This window comes from Carassius gibelio, chromosome B19, assembly GCF_023724105.1.
Source record: "Carassius gibelio isolate Cgi1373 ecotype wild population from Czech Republic chromosome B19, carGib1.2-hapl.c, whole genome shotgun sequence".
Lineage (NCBI taxonomy): Eukaryota > Metazoa > Chordata > Actinopteri > Cypriniformes > Cyprinidae > Carassius > Carassius gibelio.
Genome location: NC_068414.1, coordinates 35749688 through 35772521, shown reverse-complemented (window position 1 = coordinate 35772521; position 22834 = coordinate 35749688). Strand labels below are relative to the sequence as shown.

The following is a 22834-nucleotide window of genomic DNA, read 5'->3' as shown; positions in this document are numbered from 1 at the left end:
GAGACTTTAAGAGAAGTCATACTGGATTTTCTGAGGAGAGAAAATTATCAAAACCAGTTTAAGTACGTTATGTGCAAATGTAACGTACGTTAACATGGATGTGTAACTATTTAACAAACGTAAACGAAAGAGTTACAATCAATAAACACGTAAACACGTAAACATCATGCGTACACCAAACTAATAATTATTGTTTGTTACCTTGTGTTTGTGGTCCTCATTTTGTCCCACAATGTGCATTAGACTCGTAAGCATCGCGGCTATTAAATTAATGGTTAAAACAAACATACAACCCCCCCCCCCCCCCCCCCCACACACACAAAAAAAAACCATACAGTCTAATGTGTCAGTGTAGGAATTAGTATACAAATAATAAACCTGTGTATTTATTTCGGAGTCTTTACTCACCTTGTGCAGCAGTTGTTTCTTACTCTCTTTGATGAATGGAGCCGTTACTTCTTTGTATTTGAAATCGCTCTTCCACGCACGCGCGCGTGAGCAAACAGTAGGAGCTCGAGGACGCGTCCAAACCTCATGCATTTTCTTCTTGACAACAGCTGAACAATTATTTCTGAATAATTTAAACTTATTTTATTAGGCAAATTAAAAAAAAAAAAAAAAAAAAAACTCTAAATATTACTATTGTACCGATTGTTATAATTAGAATATTTTTTTTCAATCATATTTTTAATGTTTGCTTTAAAGTTTCAAGGTAAACTATCCACCTTCAAATGATTTAACATTTAGCCTATTTCAATAAAACTATTTTATTTATTTATTTATTAATGTTGTGACAGAACAAGTGTGAAGATTTTTACATTTAGGTTTTTTTTCACATGGAAAGTGCCACAAAAGTCATTGTTCCATCACATTCCTAAAAAGTAATTATTAATAATAATAATAATCAGTAAAATTTCATTTTTGTCACATGAATCTCTTGGTTCTTCCAGATGCTGGCTTTTACAAGTGAGATCTTCCAGGAACCACTTTAATGTTAACAGAGCTTACAGTAACCCTTTTTTAAAATGTGAGTTCCTCCAGGAACCTTCAGAGCACTTTGAGGTCTCAGTGTAATGAAAGGGTGACTCCAGAACCTCAGAACTGGGAACAAAGTGCTTCAAGGATCCCATGAGTTCCTGCACGAACTGCAAAGACTCTAATGGTTCCTCCAGGAACCATGTAATGAGAAAAAGAGCTTTGAGGCACTTAAAATACATTTTAAGGTTCCTGGAGTACTCAAAAGGATACCTGAGGCACCTTTAGTTTTTACAGTGTACAGGTTTTATATAGAGATTCTTAAATTGAATTTACTACCTTTTTACCACCTATTTTACTACCATCACAATATTTTTACTACCAACACGGCTTCAAACTTCAACTGTAGCAGTGTTAAGTGTTAAGTGACAAGTAAAGACATGAATTATCTTTCCAAAATGAATTAATAACATATTTAATCACAATTTAATGAGGCAATTATAACTTAATTTTACACTGGGAGGGAGAGATTAATTAAGTAAAATTGAGTGGCTACAGGTAGCTCTTCTCTTTTAAAGTGTATTTGCCGGTTGGCAATAGATCCACAACGAGTTAAAGACTTATACGGGATTAACCCATTTATTGTCACCACGGAATTTGCATGAGTGTGTGTGGTTTTCTACAAATAAAGATAAAAAGAAAATATATATATAAATACAAATAACAACAGTGGTCACAATAAGTATAATAACAACACAGTATCTACACAGAGAATGTATTAAATACAGTAATTTAACAGTCAAATAAGAAACGTGCAATTATATGGGAAGATGCGCTGTTAGAAATGACTAATAATGCACAGTTGAAATCAGACACCTCTCAGCGCTGAGGACAGCGATGGAGCCGCTCTGTCTAGAACATTAGTGCGCATGCGCCAAAAGAGTGCTTTAACTCTTAGAAATGAGCGATACATATTAAATATATATTAAATAAACCATATAATGATTAAATAGCACACAGATTATGTCCTTAAAACATAGCGGTAATATATGTGAGATAACTGTATGCAAATACACACGAACATCCTTACCAGCGAAGCACAGCGCTATGTTTTTTTTTTTTTTTTTTTTTGCTACAGACAGATTCATTGAGGTCGTGGGAGAGGGCTATTCTGATTGTAAAGTACCTCACCATTAATATAAAAGTGTATTATATAATTTTTATAAGTCGTTAAACGCATGTCAAGAAGTGGCACAAGTGGCGGGATAAGAGGGTGGATGATTAGCGAGGGATCCCCGGTTCGTCTAACCGTCACAACATATCGTGTGAACATATTACTGACCATTTGATAATTTAATTTATAGTCTATATTCTACTGATAACTTAAACTATGTTAAAATAAATGTTACTGTAATAATTTGAGGAATATTTAATTTGCATAGATCGTGTTGTCTTTCTTAACGCTGTATTGCACCTTCGCGTGAAGTGGAAAATCGATTCATGAGCAATCGATGCCAACTAATTCAGCACCTTCACTTTGGACAGCGCTCTTGTGACGTCAGACGTAAGAGGCAGCGTGCTAAGAGCTTCCTAAGGGACACTTCGGGGAACACACTTAGGAACATAAACAACTTTGGTAAGATATATCTTTCGAGGTCTTCTTAACCCGCTAAGAGTGAGCGTTATCGGGGAACCGGGCCCTGCATGGTTTCCCATCTGTAATGTGTGGAAATGCACCCATTTAATATAGTTTCAAAACAATACAAAAACAAAATAATAATAATAATCCAGATTTCATTTTGGGGAGGGACACAAATTTTTTCCACTAACTTATCTTTTCTCATAGATGTTTTCTCGTTAAAACGAGCAATTAATCGCTGGGTGTGTGAACAAATACTCTTATTAAATTTACGAATTAAATAAACACAATTTTGTTTTCGATTGTCTTATTAAAATTTGTTTTCATTTTCGTTTTTAAGACTTCCGACGTACAAGTAGCAAGCTTATTTTTCAACATAAAACATTTCGTTTACCCGTTTTCCAAACAAAATGAAATAATAATAATAATAATAATAATTAACCTATTATAAAATTAAGCTAGATAAAGCTTTTCATATTTTTTGTTAGTGGGTCAAAAAATGAGCTTGCTTTTTGTGCGTGGGTAAATTAGTCACATTAATGTTTTTTTTCATAATGTCTGGCTGTGGTAGAGGCTGCTCGGTTCAGCAGGATATATATTTAATAATATATAATCACTAAAACATTATTAACATATAATCAGACTAAGCTGCTCACACATGTGAAACAAATATTAAAGCATAAGCCCATTTGTTTACACACGAACACGAAAAATCTATCTTAAGTTTCAACCAGAACGAATTATTATTATTATTATTATTATTATTATTGTTATTATTATTAGCAGCCGTATTTTTCGTATTTCGATTTGTTGTTAAATCAAACTTCAGTCATTCAAATAAAGAAATATTAAGCCGATTTTGATCTGATCATGGTCTATAGAGTCATGGGTCTGAGTTAGATAGCACTATAGGCCTGTAGACAGACTGGAAATCCTAATAAACATGCCGCTAAAATTAAAACCATTAAAATACATTTAAAACAGTGTCGTAATAATTTGAGCAGCTTGCAGATCCTCGTTTATGTCACCTAGGACTTTATCGCTCACATAATGTACCATCTACATAATATGTCGTTATTAGGAGAAAAATATGTCGTTTTTACGAGAAAAGATGACGTTAAAACGACATAACATCTCGTTATTACGATATAAGTGAGTGGAAAAAATAATATGTGTGTGACAGTGATGCGTCACCGAACTGATCACAATCAACCATGTCCATGGTGGAAAAACAATTCCCTGTTAGGGACATATAGATAGATAAAAAGTTAGGAATGAGAGCTAACGTCAGTTTGTACAGTTGAATTCCAGTGGGAAAAATAAATTACGTCACTTTTATAAAATGGTCTCAATTAATTTTTTTAGTCGGTGGCGGTGGCGGTAATGCATCAATAAGTTAGGTTGCCAACCGCCATTAAACACCGAAGAAGAAGCAGAAGTAGTCCTTTTAGGCATGCGCATACAACCGCCATCTTTTCCGTTGAGGAAGTTTCTCAAGCACCGCGTGGCATGCTTTAATACAGGAAAAAAACACCAGTTCGTACCGGTTTATTCAGGCTCTCAGTCACATCTGGATGGAGATTTCTGTTTGCGTTCACACACGGAAGGCTCTCCGACAATTTACAGCAGTTTTCTGAAAAGAAAACTCCTAAATGTAGCATTTATCACATGAACTTCACTCGGACCGCTGTCATGTCATCATCGTAAGTTACTATAATAACTTTTTTCTCTTCTAACGTGTTCTAAGTTTTGGTTCGCTTCTGTTATCTGTTTGGAAACAAAAATAAACCTTGTAGATATCTTTTTATTTTTATTAATTCATAATATTTAGGATGTAATCAAGAAAACAGCAAAAAAAAAAAAAAAAAAAAAGGATTAGAGAAAAATCATGTATTATATCTATATTATCATCATATATATGATATATATATATATATATATAATCAGTGCTTCTGTATTCTCAGACTCAGACAGCTGGTGTTACTGCTGTGGACCAGCTCTTATTGCACAAGTGAGTGTGTTATTTCTGCAGTGTTTTTAATCTCAGTGTTTATGAATGAAAACATGTCAGTAATCCATTGTTTATCTCCTCAGGATGTGCTTCTGTACCGCAGTCGTGTGTCCAGTGTTCACTGTCTTGTGATGAAGCACCTGTGCTGAAGAAACATGAGAGCGTCATCATTTCTATAATTCCTCCTTTACTAACAGATTCGGACAGAGTGTACAATGTGTCCAGTTTGTGTGATGGAGAACGGTGTTCAGTGCAAGGTTGTTTCCAGAGAGACTCACTGTATACACTGGAAATATATACCTTTGGTGACGAGACCATGTCTGAAAAACTTGTTGATGAACCCAATTTACAGCCTGGTAAGGACTCTAACCATCCAACCCATTCATAAAGAACTAGTTTAACAATCATTTGAGTGAACTGTTCTTGAAGTTATTTTAATTCTATATACACACACTGAATAAGTTATTGATCGGTTCTCTCTCTCTAATTCTCCACAGACTGTAGTCCAAAGAGCAGACCAGTCAGGAAATGTAAGTAAACAACCATTTAACACCCCATCATTTTATATAAAAGTTTATTATCAACATCTAAAACTCAAGTTATTTCTGTATTTTTCAGATGACTATGTTTACAAGCACCCTCATAATGTGATTCAAGCAACATTGCAGTTAAACTTTACCTGATGTACACATAATTCTTCGATCAAATTGATTAAACTCATGATGGTAGTAAAATATTTGATGCATGCTGATCACAATAAACAGGCGACTGAATACTTTCTTCACATAATGTGTGCTGAAGAAACTACATTCATGTTGGCAGCTCTGCGTGACATGAACATAATGCAACATATTGTTAGTCAAAAACATTGAAATTTTTAGTCCGGATACCAAGAAACCGTGATCAAATCAATGTAATCCATAAGACATCTACAGAAATGATGGCATTATTAGTGCGCATGTAAACACAGTCAATGATAGAGTTACATCTGGTGCAGGAATTCATGCAAATTCTGTTTCTTTTCCAGATCCAAACAGTGCTGACGGGAAACTCTGTAACGAGCTCCTGATCTCGCTGGCCATTTGCTTCTTGATCGTCTTCCTTGCCGTAGTACAGTATAAGACCAAGTTTATAGTCTACATCACAGAGAGACTTCCTTGTAAGGTAGAATTTTTTTTTTAAGTCTTTATCCACACTTGAGGAACCGGGCCCAAATTCTTGAATTAATGTCTCAATTTCACATGCTATTGTGGCTTAAATGCAATATGCTATATCTATATTATATAAAAGAAATAAACGTGGTGAGACTTATAGTGCTGAATTACAGTGCTGGTATAAATATATACAAAAACATCACTGTGATCAGCTGAAAGCTGCTCGGGAATATTTTTCTCATTAGAACCATACTGTAACGCAATGAAGCATTCAAACTGCTTTATAATGGTAATTATTATTTTTTTATTTTATTTGTTTATTAGCCTACTTATCTTGTAGCCTAGTTTACATTTGATCTACTGTCAAAACTATGCTGAATAGCCTACATAAGCCAATATAACATAGACTAGCCATAGCCATACTGAGGGAACATTGTGATAGTGCATAGGGAAGATCAATTAGAGAGCATGTAGCTCTAAAAATAAATAAATAAATAAATAAAAAACCAACCAACCACAACATAACACTATATTCAGTGAACATTTAAAGTAATGACATGTTAACTGAACGAATCTTTAGGCCCTGAACAAGAGGCTGAGGTCAACCACCCACATACACGTTTAGCTTTCTAAAAAAGCAACATTATTTGAGCTTAGAGACTTATTATTTTAGTAACTTGTTTGGCCATAGACACTAAAGAAAAATCAAGAAACCACGTACACTTCTAGTGATCGTAATTCGCGCCAGATTGCATTAGTGCGTGCTACGTTGATGTTGCATTGACCAATGAAAACACGTCACCAACACACTTACATTTTAAATAATTATCAGGTTCTTATAATTTTACTGTTTTAAATATAACATTTTATAGATTTAATACATCACATAAAGTAGTATCCATGTTTAACTATACAGAGTAGTATTTTATTTATTTATTTGTATTTCTGATTGGGCGGGCCAGCTGTAAATGTGGGCGGACCCAGGCCCATCCGCCCACAGCTCCGCGCCATCGTTCGTTTCTGTTCCTGCCAAAATTTAGTTTTTTGGTTTTGGATGTTTCATTTTTAATTTTATGAAAGCTTCAAGTGCAGTTAATTGTTTGTACGTGTATACAGACGACGGCTGTGTTGAAGCTCTTTTATTTGCCGTCAAATAAAGTACAGTAAGAGCTCTGACGACACTGGAGTTCAAAGAAAGTGAAACTAGCTTAAACAACAATTGCAACGATCAACCAAAACAACAGAATATTTATTGAGCTGTTTTAAGATCCGTGTGATCACATCTTATACTCACAGGTAAGTGACAGAAATATAACAGAGATCGTCGTGAAGAGGTTTTTAATGGAAGTGGTCTGGTTTAGCTAGTTTCAAACTGGAACAAGTTCACGTCAAACAATCCAGTAGTTGTTTACTGCATTGAAATGGTGCCAGAATTGTGTTTAAAGTTTGTCATTTGATTAGTATTACAGCAAAGTTTGGTTTTATTGTCACTGCATGTGACGTTAAGATTGATTGATTAAAGAAACAGGAAGTAAATGAGCTGCAGAAAGAATAACACAGGCCTGCTACACTATAGTTTAAATTCATGTTTATAATAAACAATATGAAAATGACTCTTGACCATATAATACATCTAATATGAAGAGAGATATATTTTTGTTGTAGAATATATTACTTGTACTTTGTACTTTCTTTAATGTAAACAGAAGGTCATAGTTCAGATTTATGAGTCTTACTGTGTTAATGGTTTCCCTTGCTATTAATGTTTACATGAGATTTGAGCAATTTAATGTAAATATTTATTAAATGGTCATAATCCAAATCAGTTTTAATCTTGAAAAACAGAAAATAACGTTACTTGAATGTCACTTTCCTTCAGAGAGTAATAAGAGTGAATAATTGTTAACAAGAATGAAAGGACTGTATCTTCTTTGAAAATATCTAATGTCAAATAATAATCATATTAACATTTATTAATTTAGCTGACTAAAAGTGACTTACAATTGCTATATATGTCACATGCCTCTGGAGCAAATAGGGGTAAAGTGTCTTGCTCAGGGACATATGTGGATATGAACCCAGGTCTCTCACACCAAAGGCATGTGTCTTATCCAACACCACCCCAGATAAGAATAAGTTTATACAAATTGTTGCAAAGCACCTTTACAAAAAAATAAAGTTTCTACAATATATTAATAAGCAAACCAAACTCTGACCTGTGAGATATAAGATCTCATTTAAACCACAGTGATCACGTATACATTCAAATATACAGCAAATGGGTGTTTTTATCAGTTCATTGAGCATTATTTTATATTCTGAAATACAATGTTTGTGTTTTAAAGGGAAAAGCAATGGCAGAATCTTCACCATCAAACGAACCAGGAAAAACCAGGAGGACGAATATAAATTACCCTCCATGTATGTCAATAACCCAGAAAATAATGACTTGCTCTTCTTATACAGTAATATTGGAAATACAGTTCAGGAATGTACAGTTCTAGTGCTTTGTATTACTGATTAACTTAAAGTTTGTTTTGCAATGACCAGATGAACTCTTGCATGTTTTTACATTTGTTCAAAGTTTGTATCTAGACGGTCTTTTACATTCAGCCAACTTCAGTTTGTGCATTATGGGAATCTTTATAAACTCTTGTTGATTATTTTCCTTTTCTCTCTGTCTCCATTTAAAACATAAATCATCATTATTTCAATAATTTATACAAATGCCTTTCAATCAAAAAAAACTTACAGTGTGTCGGAACTAATAGTCATGTGATTTATCTCTATATATCTTGTCTTTTTTTCCAGTAATGTCATCCTCCAGTGGTTCACTGTCTGAGGAGCTTCAGTGCTCTATATGTCTGGATGTTTTCACTGATCCAGTCTCGACTCCATGTGGACACAACTTCTGCAAGATCTGTCTGAATGAACACTGGGACAACAGCCAGATCTACAGCTGTCCATACTGTAAATACACATTCAAGCAAAGACCTGATCTCAAGATTAATACCACACTCCGAGAGATTGCTGATCCCTATAAAAAGAAACCTCCTGAGAAAACAACTGAAGTTCTGTGTGACATCTGTGAGGAAAGAAAGCTGAAAGCGCTGAAGTCGTGTCTGGTGTGTCAGAGCTCTTACTGTGAAACTCACCTGGAGCCTCATTTGAGAGTGACACGTTTGAAGAAACACAAACTGATGGATCCTGTGAGTAATCTGGAGGACTATATATGTCAGAAACACGAAAGACCTCTGGATCTGTTCTGTAGAGATGATCAGACCATCATCTGTCTGTCCTGTACTGATGGAGATCACAAGAACCACAACACTGTGTCTTTAGAAGAGGTAAACACCATTCATAATAAAAAAGTTCACTTACGAATTTAAATGGTCATTACTCACACTCATGTCATTATATCAATTACATTTTCTGTTTATAGACCGAGTTGATGATCCAAGACACACAGCAGATGATCCAGGACAGAATCAAGAAGATTGAAGACATCAAACACTCAGCAGAAGTCAGACATGTGAGTGCTTGTTAGTGGTAGCTTCATGGACACATTAAGATATAATTAATGTCAGTAATATGAACTGTGCAGCATGCAGACAACAACACTAATAATCTGTTGATTGATCTGGTTGAGCAGAGAAGCACACAGAAGGATAAAACAGCTTGTATCGAGCTCTTCACTGATCTCATCCGCTCCATTGAGAGACATCAGACTGAACAGCTGGAGATGATGGAGGAGAAGCAGAAAGCATTAGAGAAACAGAAGAAAGAGCTGATTGAAGAGCTGGAGCAGGTGATCACTGAGCTAAAGATGAGAAACATTAAACTGCAGCAGCTTTCACAGACTGAAGATGTCATACAGGTAAGTGAACATCTCTCTGATCAGTGATAATGCAGTATATGACACTGTCTATAACACTCCCCGTGCTGAAGGATTTCTCCTCTCTCCTGCTGTAGATTTACTCATCTCTGAGCAGCCTCAGAAACAGCAGGAACTGGCCTGAGATCAGTGTGAACACTCCTGAGAATCTGGAGACTCTGACCAGAGCTCTGACTCAACTGAAGAACACTATAGATGAGAAACTTGATCAAACAAGTACATCTATACACACAACACATTGACCTGATAAAAACCTGATGTTAATGACACAAATACAGTTATTCCTTGTTAGTTCATGCTAAATCACAGTGCATTAACTAATGTTAACAAGCACAACTTTAGATTTGAATAATGCATTAGTAATGTTGAAATGAACATCAACTAAGATTAATAAATGCTGTATTGTTCTTGTTTAGATCATGTTAACTAAAGTAGTTAACTAACATGAACTAATGTACCCTTATTCTAAAGTGTTACCCAATTATTTTAGTATAGTTTTAATGCTCGTCTATAATTCCACACATACATATCTCAAAGATTTGCTGATGTTTTATTGTGTCTCTACAGAGCTGAAGTGGATGCAGCAGTATGCAGGTACAGTGCACTAGATTCATTACTGCATCACAATCTGATTAAATCTGGATTCAATATTACAAATATCATCATCACAAAACATCTACATTAAGCTGTGATTCTTCTGCTCTGTTTTCTCAGTGGATGTGACTCTGGATCCTGATACAGCTAATCCTGAACTCATTCTGTCTGATGATGGAAAACAAGTGAGACATGGAGAAATTAGACGGAGACTCCCAGACAAACCAGAGAGATTTGATCCATGTGTCTGTGTCCTGGGAAAGGAGGGATTCTCTGCAGGGAGATTTTATTTTGAGGTGCAGGTGAAGGGAAAGACTAATTGGGATTTAGGAGTGGTCAGAGAATCCATTAACAGGAAGGGACAGATCACACTGAGACCCAGTGATGGACACTGGACTGTGTGGCTGAGGAATGGAGATGAATATAAAGCCTGTGAGGATCGTCTCGTCCCTCTGTCTCTGAGAGTGAAGCCGCAGCGGGTCGGTGTGTTTGTGGATTATGAGGAGGGTCTGGTCTCCTTTTATGATGCAGAGTCCAGATCTCATATCTACTCTTTCACTGCTCAGTCTTTCACTGGGAAACTCTATCCTTATTTTAGCCCAAACCTTAATGAAGGAGGTAAAAACTCAGAGCCACTGATCATCACACCTGTCATGAAGGAACATTAATTTATACATGAAATAGGATCACAGTGATTTTTAATTATTATTTCAAATCTGATAATGTAAGTGGTGCTACTCAAGTGATGAAAGTTTTTTTCATCACATATTTTAAAGTCAAAATGTAATGCTTGTCTTAAATGTTTAATACATTCTTTTCCCCCTAACACTTTTCTACACCATTTTCACATCTTGTGAAAAAGTGAAACTGCCTGTAAAATGCTTTCATCAAAACGCACCAAACTATTAAAGCCTTTAAACTGTTGTATCAAGGTTGTTTCAGTCATCTCTGCTACAAAATGTTCTGTTACTGACACACACACACACACACACACACACACACACACACACACCCCCAGCCTCATTCACAACAACCTGAGATACAAGGTGTATTCTGACACCTCTTCATCAGAATCATCATTAACCTCTAGAGCTACAGGAGCTTGTCTGTTGGATCGATCCTCACAGGCCAGAGCCTTCCCTCTCCAAGTGAACCAATGAGCCGCCCATGACCCTGGGAACACCCAACAAGAGCTGCGCAGTTTTGGAGATGTCTCTGACCCAGTCGTCTAGTCATCACAATTTGTCCCTTGTTAAACTCGCTCAAATCATTTATGATAATTCAGCCGATTATGGACCATAGGGGCTAGAGAGAGTAAAGGGTGCTTGTCTCCAAAAATTGGATTGATGAGGGTCATAAAAGACATCTGTTTTGCACACCTGTTTGGACCAGATGCGTTCGAGTCCAAGCTTGTAGCATTACAATTTAAAAAGGTGTTAGAGTTTGTTACCAGTTAGAAAAGAAAACAAGGTCACAGAGTTTATAGCATTTGTACCTTACCTCAAACTAAAACAAAAAAGAAGGAAACGAAAAGCAATTTTGCAAACCAGGAAAGTTAGCGTTTGTCACGCCAGGTGAAAAGTTAAAACAAAAGAAAAAAAGAGGCATGCAATAACGCTGATCTCAAAGAAAATGCATCAGACGCCGTCGCTAAAACACCAGCACAAGATATTTGTCAAAACTATGTTGTACTCTACCACTAACTACAATTTTCAAAATCTGGACTTTGTTACTGACAGAGAATTAAACAAAAGAAAAAAGATATCCCCGCAGAGATTAACTGACGGATCACCTCACGAGTCACGAGAATGCGCGCTCCGGTCCCACTCAAACCACTTCTTCTTCTTCTTTGACGCAAAGCTTTAGGCGCATTTACCGCCACCTACTGGGATGGAGTGTTGACGTTAATGAAAACTAACTCAAAAATAAAATAAATAATAATAAAACTTAGTATTAATTCTTTAAATCCTGTTAATTAACTCTGTATATTTGAGATACTTAATCTGTGAAACAATTCTATAGTCACATCTTTATTTACCAATTTCTAAAATGAGATCTGATTTATTTCTATAATATGTGCTTCTGTAAATTGTAATCTTTTTTGTCGTATCCTGTCCATTTTATTAAAATAGGTTCAACTGTTTCAGGAAGATCACATTTAACACTAAGTCCAGACACATGTATTCCTCTTATAAATAATGGCTGATTAAGTGCAATGTGTCCAATTCTATGGCGAGATATTATGCGGTCTTCCTTTCTATCCCCCAAAATCTCCTTTCATTTCCAACTGTTCTTTGAATATTATATAAATGCCATCCTTTATTCTCACCACCCCCATTTAATTTGTCAAGTATCTTTTTATGTTTATTTATTTATTTATTTATTTTTAATTAGCCCTTTTATTTCTAATTTACTCATTGGAGCATTAAACTGTATGTCTGGACATTTGAATGTTCCACCACTTCATTACCTTCTATTCCTATATGTGCAGGTATCCATACAAAAATATTTGTTTTTGTTTGTATTCTGAACAAACTCTGTAATATGTCTGAGAAAATGTCTCGTTGAAGATTCGCCACTCTTTAAACTTTATAGTGCAGAAAATAAGTCTCAACACATATGACTACTTAAGGTATAGTAATGTCCCAAAATAAGTCCACTGAAGAGTAAAAAATATGGCAATAATTTCCGCAGTATAAACTGACAGATGATTAGATGTTATTTTAGCTAATCTATACCTAACCCTTGGAACATATATAGCTGCTGATGCTGTGTGTCCTGTCTCAGGATCTTTACATCTGTATATATGTGAGTTACTTTAAAACTAGGTTAGCCTATACGATTTAAATTTTTTCGTCCAAACAAAAGTCCTTTAAAAAAAAAAAAAGAAAAGTGTTGTTTTATTTTATTTTAACAAGCCTCTCACAGTAGTACCACAGTAGTAGTCTAAATCCTTTAGTAGTAGTCTAAATCCTTTAGTAGTAGTCTAAATCCTTTAGTAGTAGTCTAAATTTGCGATGTATTTGGAGACGTTTAAAGGAATGAAAAGTCCCAAAGCCAGATTTTGGTATTCTTCATTAGAGGACTTCGCTTTCTTAATGTGAAAATCTGCTACTCCCGTATACTTTTTCTATACCTTTATCTTTATCTTGATTTTATTTTTTCTTCAGTGTTGTTTATTAGATTTTACATTTCTTTTGTTTTATGATGTACAGAGAGTGAACGAAAATTGAGTGTAATCTCAGTCAGTATTTGTAAATGTCCCAGTAATGTATGCCTTTATGTGTTAATTAATGTTCAAAGCATTGAATAAAAAATAAATAAAAAACACCCACTAACAGTTCCCCCCAACACCTCCCCAATAACGGAGGCTGCAAAAGATAGATTTAAATGTTGGTACGACCATTTTGTAAGCAAGCTGCTCATGCCTAAAGAAGGGGAGTGGCAATACTGAGAGCGTCCTCTGTGTTCCTCGTGATGCGCTGGGGAAAAGGAACAACTGTGTGGCATTAGTAATTAGAGGGAAGCATTATAAATGTATGACGTGCTTGTTGTTGCGGGAGGGTTGTTTGGTTTGTTGCTGCTGAGTTCCTTGCCAGAGCTGCCGTGCCGGGACGTGGGTTTAGGATTGTTGTGCGACCCGTGCGAATCGATCGGGAGGGATATTTTGCTGGGGTTTTCCCCGTTTACGTTTGGCGGCCGCCGTTGAGTTCACTGAACGCGGAACCCACGTCCGGTAGCGGGTAAGAAAGCCAGCAGTACATGTTGTTTTTATTATTGTGTTGGATGTTAATGTCTGTTCCTGCTGTGTTTGCCGGGGAGGCCCTGATGTATGTATGAACCTAATGGTCCCCCGGCGCTATTTGTGTGTAGAGTGAGTGCGTGTATAAGGGGGTGGGCAGGTTATCCTCTCCCCATACGCCTCCTATACAGTTGACGACGGCTAGATATTTAGCACGAGTATGATTGACGGTTTGTGGTGATTAATACTTGATATACATTTATTGGTGTGGTGTTTATGACTATTAGGTTTTGCAGTGTAATGAACTTATGTGTGAGAGGTGATCACGTGAATATATTTAATGCATCTATTGACTAACTACTGAAATCTTGTGCTGAGTATATCCTGTTGGTTGTTACTTTTTATTATGCTGGAAGTTAACATCTTTGAAATCATTCATTGCTTCTTAATTAAATTCAACCTGTTATGACTGCATTAACCTGCTGCCCCTGGGTTTTAATATTATGATTGCAAAATAATAAAGATATTAGTCAAGGAGTTTTGGGTATTTGAGTGTTTTCTTGGATCTTGTCCCACTTAAAGTATCTAGTCCAATAGAGAACCTGTAAACCCTGGGTAGAGGGAGTTTGTGGGGGTTACAATATCAGCGAAGATTGCGCCTCGCATGGCTGCTTCAGTGCTTGGCTCTCCAGTGTTTGTACTGTTTTTGTTCGTCTTTCCTGTTTTTTTGTTTAACAAACACTATCAGTTTCACCAGGGATGAACTGCTGAACATTCGGCAGAACACACCACAAGATCTTGTACCAGATTTAAATTATTCAGATACTGAACGCTGTTATCGGAGGAGCGGCGGCGCTGATCAAGCGCTTCAGGACGCGCAGACGGGGGAAGCGAGCGGGAGCGCTCGTCAGACTCAGGAAGCGCGGATTTCGAACGCCGTTGCCTAGCATCCATCTCGCAAATCTCCGCTCTCTACCTAACAAAACAGACGAGCTCCTTCTGCTCTCTCGGACAAATAAGGATTTCTCTCACTCTGCTGCTCTGTGTTTCACGGAAACCTGGCTGAATGACGCCATACCGGACAGCGTGCTCCATCTGCCGGGCTTTCAGCTGTTCAGAGCGGATCGCGACGCAGAATCCACGGGGAAATCGCGCGGCGGCGGGACATGCTTTTACATCAATGAGCGATGGTGTAGAGATGTAACTGTGTTAAAGAAGATGTGCTGTCCTGATCTAGAAATGCAGTTTGTCAACTGCAAGCCGTTCTATTCGCCGCGGGAGTTTCACTCGTTCATTCTGGTCAGTGTTTACATCCATCCTCAAGCGCATGTGAGCTAAGCTTTACAGAAACTCGCTGATCAGATCACAGACACAGAACAACAACACCCGGACTCTGCTTTAATCATTCTTGGGGACTTTAACCAAGCCAATCTTTCCCGTGAACTGCCAAAATACAGACAGCATGTTACATGTCCCACCAGAGACCGTAATATATTGGATCGCTGTTACACCACAATAAAGGACGCATATCACTCTGTTCCACGAGCAGCTTTGGGAAATTCTGATCACTGTCTGATTCATCTTATACCACCCTACAAACAGAAACTTAAATCTGCTAAACCTGTAGAAAGGACTGTGAAGAGATGGACCAGCGAAACGGAGCAGGATTTACAATCTTGTTTTGACCTCACTGATTGGAGTGTTTTTGAAGCTGCTACCACCGATCTGGACGAACTCACAGAGACCGTAACATCCTATATTAGTTTCTGTGAGATTATATCATTCCTACCAGGACTTATTTAACATTCAACAACGATAAGCCATGGTTTACAGTAAAACTCAGACATCTTCGTCAGGCCAAAGAGGATGCCTACAGAAATGGGGACAGGGTCTTGTACAATCAGGCCAGGAACACACTGAACAAAGAGATCAGAGCGGCTAAAAAGACCTACGCTAAAAAGTTGGAAGACCAGTTTACTTCCAATGACTCAACTTCAGTGTGGAGAGGACTGAGAGCCATCACTGACTAAAAGACACCATCCCCTTGCACTGAGGCTAATTAACGGCTTGCTAACGACCTGAATGAGTTTTATTGCAGATTTGAAACCCCCAACACCCATTCTGACCATCTCCCTGCACAACCATTAACACCTCCTGCAATCCCCCGTTCCACACCTACTGCTCTTCAAATCTGTGAAGATGATGTGCGCCAGGTCTTCAAGAAGAACAAAAGAAGAAAAGCACCAGGCCCAGATGGCGTTACACCAGCCTGTCTGACTGTCCTGTACACAAAACCTGTGCTGACCAGCTGGCCCCCATCTTTTCACAGATCTTCAACAGATCCCTGGAGTTGTGTGAAGTGCCTTCCTGCTTCAAACGCTCCACCATCATCCCCATCCCAAAGAAACCCAAGATAACAGGACTTAACGACCACAGACCTGTGGCTCTAACGTCTGTCGTCATGAAGTCGTTTGAAAAACTGGTTCTGGGTTATCTGAAGGACATCACTGGACCCTTACTGGACCCCCTGCAGTTTGCTTACCGAGCAAACAGGTCCGTGGATGATGCAATCAACATAGGATTGCACTTCATCCTGCAACATCTGGACAAAACAGGGACTTATGTGAGGATCCTGTTTGTGGACTTTAGTTCGGCTTTCAACACCATTATCCCAACAGCCCTTCAGACCAAACTGACCCAGCTCTCTGTTCCTAGCTCTATCTGTCGGTGGATCACCAGCTTTCTGACAGATAGGCAACAGTTAGTGTGTAGAATGTGTTCCCCCTTAACACGTGGACTCTTCCAGTCACCCCTGTCATCCAGTGTGAAATGGACTATTCCTGAACTTTCCATCGGAGTTCGCAAAGTGACGGAGTAGAGAGCAGGTCGATGAAAACGGGAAGGCAAACTGTCTGAATATTGTAGATAGTTTGTAGATGTAGATACATAGTATTAGTCCAAATTAGAGGAGTTCTATCGATTGTGCGGGTGCGTGCATCACAACGTAAGTAAATATATCATTACTGAGCATTCTTAGCAACTCTAAGGATTAACGCTATTACGCCTGTATAAGTGTTTACATTTTACTGTTGTTTATATGATTGTGCTCCACCGCAATTATACTGCTACTTTTCAGTATTATTCATGTTATTTACTGTCAATACATGCATATTTAGTCATTACAAATAAGGATGCACGGCCGCATCTCGGGTAGCGCGCATGCGCTCTGGAGTTGTTTACGTTCGAAGATACAACACTCACACAGCAGAGATGTTCACGTGAACAGTTCATGCGCAGTGTTAGCGCACATACATAGTTTGTATATGTTTATACTGGACACCCATTTCCACTTATATAAGTAGTTAGACCTGGATTGTTATATTGTCTGTTATATTTATCTCCATTGAACAGCCATTTTCAAATAAGCTTTATTTAAGTTGTTGTATGTATACATTTAATTTCATATCTATGTTTGTATTTTATATTTTCAGAACCACACATATATGCACATCTAATAAAGACAATTTGGATTATTCAAGTGAGACATCATTGTTCTGATCGGGCAAACTGTAGCCTTCATCCAAACCCGGACTAGCAATATCAATCAATCAATCAATCAATCAATCACCTTTATTTATATAGTGCTTTAAACAAAATACATTGCGCCAAAGCACTGAACAACATTCATTTGGAAAACAGTGTCTCAATAATGCAAAAGAAGAAATGTCCATGTTCCTAAAATCCTCTGCCATTCCAGGGTACTCGTCCACTGTAGCTGGGCGCTGTCCTCTCACAGCAGTAGGCTTTGTTGGTGGCTTTATCCGTGGGGCTGGAATTGGACGAAACCGTTGTGGGGTCTCAGGGCTCACCCCTGGAGTAAAGGGACCTGTCGATGCTGCGCATACAATAGAGTGCAGATTAACAAGATTTTTCATGGTCCTTCGAGCCGGAGGGTGAATTGTTACAGAGATGTCTCAACCTGAGAATGAAGTGCCCGTTGTGCGTCCACGAAGACGGATTAACCCACCAGCTCATCTAGTGGACTACGAGCTTGGTGAGCCATTGCAGCATCGACAGCCACTCCCAGGCCACAGTCCAATCAGAGGACAGTCACCAAGTACAGTAGGACATACCAGATCGAGTTCTCCTGTCAGCCAAGATTTCGAACGTGGTAAATGGACACTGAGAGACGAATGGCCAAGTGCATCTGATGGGCGAGAAGGAAATGAAGTAGAGTTTACAGCCATGTTACAAGAAATGAAACAAGAGAATGCAGTCCTGCGAAAACAAGCCAACCAGCTTCCAGAGATTATCTCAGCATTACAGGACATGCGCCATCGGAATGCCATGTTACATGACAAACTTAAAAGTCTTGAGGCAGAAAAGGAATCCCCCTTCAGGCCAGTGACTTTTCCAGCCCCGTCTCCAGGTCCCTTTACTCCAGGGGTGAGCCCTGAGACCCCACAACGGTTTCGTCCAATTCCAGCCCCACGGATAAAGCCACCAACAAAGCCTACTGCTGTGAGAGGACAGCGCCCAGCTACAGTGGACGAGTACCCTGGAATGGCAGAGGATTTTAGGAACATGGACATTTCTTCCTCAATGCCTGAGAGAGTACCAACACCAGTACATTACATGGACCCTCCTCAGCCCAGGTACCCTCATTCCACACCGCACATTCCATCTCATCTGTCAGAGTTCAAGACTCCAGCACGTGAGCGGATACTGCCCGCTCACACCGACTACAGTAAAGTTTATTACCAGCCTCCATCCACACAGGAAAAGATGTACAGAGGCCCTGCTCCAACTATCCCCTTTCTGACAACCCCGAACCCTAGAGAGTTCTCTAGACTGAGGATAGCACTAGAAAACATTCTACCTGAGGATGCAACAGAACAGTTCAAGTACCAGATCCTCACTGACCACCTGAAACTGGAGGAAGCGCTACTTGTGGCGGACTCATATAGCAACTCAAGGTTCCCATTCACAAACACCCTGAGAGCCCTCAATAAAATGTATGGCCAGCCCCACCATCTAGCATTACAGCGCATTGCCGAATTGATGGATGGTCCAAACATTAGCAGTGGGGACGTGAAAGCTTTTCGGATGTTTGGACTCCAAGTGCGCTCCCTGGTTAGTATGCTGGAACAGCTGGGCCAGAAAGGCAATGTTGAGCTGGAGTGTGGGTCACATGTCTCCAGATTGATGAGTAAACTGCCACATGACCTCAGGTCCAGTTTCAAGAGGTACACTCACCCTCTTTGTGTCAGCATCCCCACCTTATTGGACTTTGCAGATTGGCTTGAGTATGAGCTTCAGGTGCAGGAGGAGCACACTGACTATTCTAGTCAGCCCAAAGCTTCATCACTGTTGAGAAAGGAGATGAGAAGAGACTCTAAACAACCTCGTAAATCCACTACCATCCTCCTTGGAACAGAGAACCCAAAACCCAGCCCAACCACACCAGCACATCCACCCAAACCAGCCGCTGTTAAGAGAGAAGGGGTGAATGCTTACTGTCCATACTGCGAAAACAACAGACATTTCTTGAATGGCTGTGAGAACTTCAAGCTTCTCAGTAAGGAACAGAAAGTGACTTGGATTAAAGGTCAAAATAGATGCTGGCGCTGTGGACGTGGTCATCATGCCGCCAATTGCACACTCAAAACCCTTTGTCCAACTTGCAACAGGAAACATCTACAGGCACTACACAATGTAAATGAGCAAGGTAGAGCTACAGAAGAAGCAGTTACATCCAGTGCAGTCTTGTATGTGGATCGTCCAACTTGTGACAACAAAATTCTGCTGAAGGTAACCAAAGTTCTGCTCCAAAATGGCCACAAATCCATGGAGGCGTATGCAATTCTGGATGATGGGTCAGAACGGACCATTATCCTACAAGAAGCAGTCCAGAAGTTGAATTTGAAGGGACAGCCAGAAGACTTGGTTCTTCGCACAGTCAGGCAAGACACCCAGACCATTCACGGGGCGGCTGTGACCTTCACTGTGTCTTCAGTAGCGTACCCAAGGAAGGCCTTCAGGATACGGAGTGCCTTCACCGCCAACAGCCTGGGCTTAGCAGAACACACACATCCAGTCAAGGTACTCCAGAAAAGGAGTCTTGAGGGCCTGCCACTACAGCACCTTCACAAGGTGAAACCAGTGGTTCTCATTGGCTCTGACTGCCCTCACCTCATCACGCCAATCGAACCAGTTAGACTGGGTCCTCCTGGTGGCCCTGCTGCTGTGAGAACACGTCTAGGATGGACACTTCAAGGCCCAGCGCTGGAAATATCCAGCAGGCTTTCCCCACAACAGTGTCTCTTCACCAGCTTGCGGCCTAGTAATGACATTTATGCGAATGTGGAGAAACTGTGGAAAATGGACATTCTTCCATATCAGAATGAGAAGGTACTGACAAGGTCAAGGCAAGACCAAGAGTGTATCAAACTTCTCCAAGACAAAACAGTGAGAGTGGATGTTAACGGAATCCAGCGTTATGCTACCCCTCTTCTACGGACAAAGGGTATGCCATGTCTACATGCACCCAAAGAAGCTGTCCTGCCACAATTAAGGGGAATAGAAAATCGGCTCAACAAGAATCCTGAGCAAGCTGCAGCCTACCAAGAGGAAATAGTCAGGTTACAGCAAGCTGGCTACATCACCAAACTCGGTCCTGATCAGGTGGACCGTTCTAGAGAGAGTTGGTACATCCCACATCATCTGGTGGAACATAATGGAAAGAAAAGGGTCGTCTTCAACTGTTCATTTGCTTACCAAGGTCACAACCTGAATGAGTACTTGCTCCCAGGTCCCCCACTCAGTCCTTCTCTGCTGGCAGTTCTCCTGCGTTTTCGAGAGCATTCCATCGCCATTAGCAGTGACATTCGTGGGATGTTCCACCAGGTACGGCTTTTACCTGAAGACAAACCACTACTGAGATTTATTTGGAGAGATCTTCAGAGAGATAAATCACCAGACGTGTACGAATGGCAAGTTCTACCCTTCGGAACCACATGTAGCCCTTGCTGTGCAACATTCGCTCTACAGAAGCACGTCCTGGATAACAGTGAGTCTGAAGACACGAGGTTCTCAATAGAGAAATCTTTCTATGTTGACAACTGCCTTCAGAGTTTCACCTCAAGTGAAACAGCTAAATATTTTGTTGACAAACTCAGCAACCTCTTAAGTTCAGGAGGCTTTGACTTAAGACAGTGGGCGAGCAATGACCCATCAGTCATCAGTCACCTGCCAGCTGATGCTCGATCCCAAAGCAATATCCAGTGGCTCAGCGAAGGCCATCAAGACTCACAAGAGTCAACCCTCGGGCTACATTGGCATTGCTCATCGGACTCTCTCTCCTATAAGCAACGTTGGATAAATCACCCACGTCCAACTATGCGGAGTATATACCACACCCTCGCTAGCCAGTATGACCCCATTGGCTATATTACACCATTCACAACACGAGCCAAAGTAATTGTACAGAGGCTATGGGACAAAAAAAGAGACTGGGACGATACCAGACTGCCTGAGGAACTGTTGAACTTGTGGAAAGCTTGGGAGAGTGAGCTGGATGATCTACAGCACATTTCGTGGCCGAGATGTTACTGCAGCAAAGAACTAGATTACCCTACCAGCACCAGACAGATCCATATTTTCTGTGATGCTTCAGAGCAAGCCTATGGTTCTGTGGCTTACCTACGAACTGAAAACCCAGAAGGTAAAGTGGAGGTAGCCTTCGTCGCTGCTAGATCTCGGGTAGCCCCGAAAAAACAACAGACCATTCCACGGTTGGAGTTATGTGCAGCAGTGACTGGTGCCCAGCTCGCAAAGACTCTGAAGACAGAACTGACTTTGCAGATCCACAGCGTCACCCTGTGGTCTGATTCCACCACTGTCCTAAACTGGTTGCTATCACCCTCCTGTCGTTTTAAAGTGTTTGTAGGCACCAGAGTGGCAGAAATCCAGGAACTCACAGAGTCTGATAAGTGGAGGTATGTGCCATCAAAGGAGAATCCAGCAGATGACATCACCAAGGGAAAATCTCTCGGTGACATAAACCAGGAAAGCAAGTGGAACAAAGGTCCCAAATTTCTCAGGGAAACCACTGACCACTGGCCAGAGATGCTGCCTTTACTGACCATTGATCAAGACTGTGAACTAAGAAAGCCAGTCTTCTGTGGTCTATCAACGTCCTCCCCACCCATTCCTTATCCACAGAAGTATGATACACTTCCAGAGATGCTAAAGGCATACATCCAGCAAGTCAATGGGGCAGCCACTAACATCCCAACAGCAGACGATTACAAAGAGGCAGAACTTGCAGTCCTTCGTCAAAGCCAGTACGAGTCATTTCCAGAGGAACTGTCCTGCCTTAGAGCAGGTAAACCCTTGCCAAGAAATAGCCGCTTACTGTGCTTAGCTCCTGAATTTGATGAGGATACAGAACTCATACGAGTTGGTGGTCGACTTCGTCAAAGCAGCCAACTGGAAGATGATGCTGTACATCCCATTGTCCTCGAATCACGTCACCCTCTCACCAAACTAATAATCAAGGACTATGACAATCAGTTACATCACCCAGGGCCAGATAGGGTGTTCGCGGAACTTAGAAGAAAATACTGGGTGATACGGGGACGAGCCACAGTCAGAAACCACCAACGACAGTGTCCAGAGTGTCAGAGATGGCGGGGACAACCACATCCCCCCAGAATGGCAGACCTCCCACCTTCTAGGCTAAGGATACATCAACCTGTCTTCTACTCGACAGGTGTGGATTGCTTTGGACCTTATACCATAAAGGTGGGACGTAGAACTGAGA

General features: G+C 39.9%; 2 protein-coding genes across 30 annotated transcripts in view; one reads left to right on the top strand and one right to left on the bottom strand.

The window, feature by feature from the left end:
• LOC127978678 (glycosylated lysosomal membrane protein-like) overlaps positions 1–4034 on the bottom strand; it is a 199442-nt gene extending 195408 nt beyond the window's left edge. The window contains exon 1 of the mRNA XM_052583531.1: positions 3901–4034. The gene's annotated coding sequence lies outside the window, so the exon portion shown is untranslated. The remainder of the gene's footprint in view (positions 1–3900) is intronic.
• The window catches only part of LOC127978666 (E3 ubiquitin-protein ligase TRIM39), a 138899-nt gene that overhangs the window by 87126 nt on the left and 28939 nt on the right, over positions 1–22834 (top strand). For 11 of the 29 annotated variants that reach the window (XM_052583480.1, XM_052583488.1, XM_052583487.1 and 8 more), the window contains exons 1-5: positions 4127–4317; positions 4579–4625; positions 4709–4981; positions 5123–5155; positions 5653–5789. In XM_052583480.1, the coding sequence (XP_052439440.1) occupies positions 4283–4317; positions 4579–4625; positions 4709–4981; positions 5123–5155; positions 5653–5789 (525 nt within the window). In that variant the 5' untranslated portion in view covers positions 4127–4282. Of the gene's footprint in view, positions 1–4091; positions 4318–4578; positions 4626–4708; positions 4982–5122; positions 5156–5652; positions 5790–8124; positions 8201–8590; positions 9127–9221; positions 9312–9431; positions 9657–9751; positions 9891–10241; positions 10269–10388; positions 11196–22834 lie in introns of those variants that run through there. The other 18 variants (XM_052583505.1, XM_052583510.1, XM_052583496.1 and 15 more) reach the window with 16 other exon arrangements.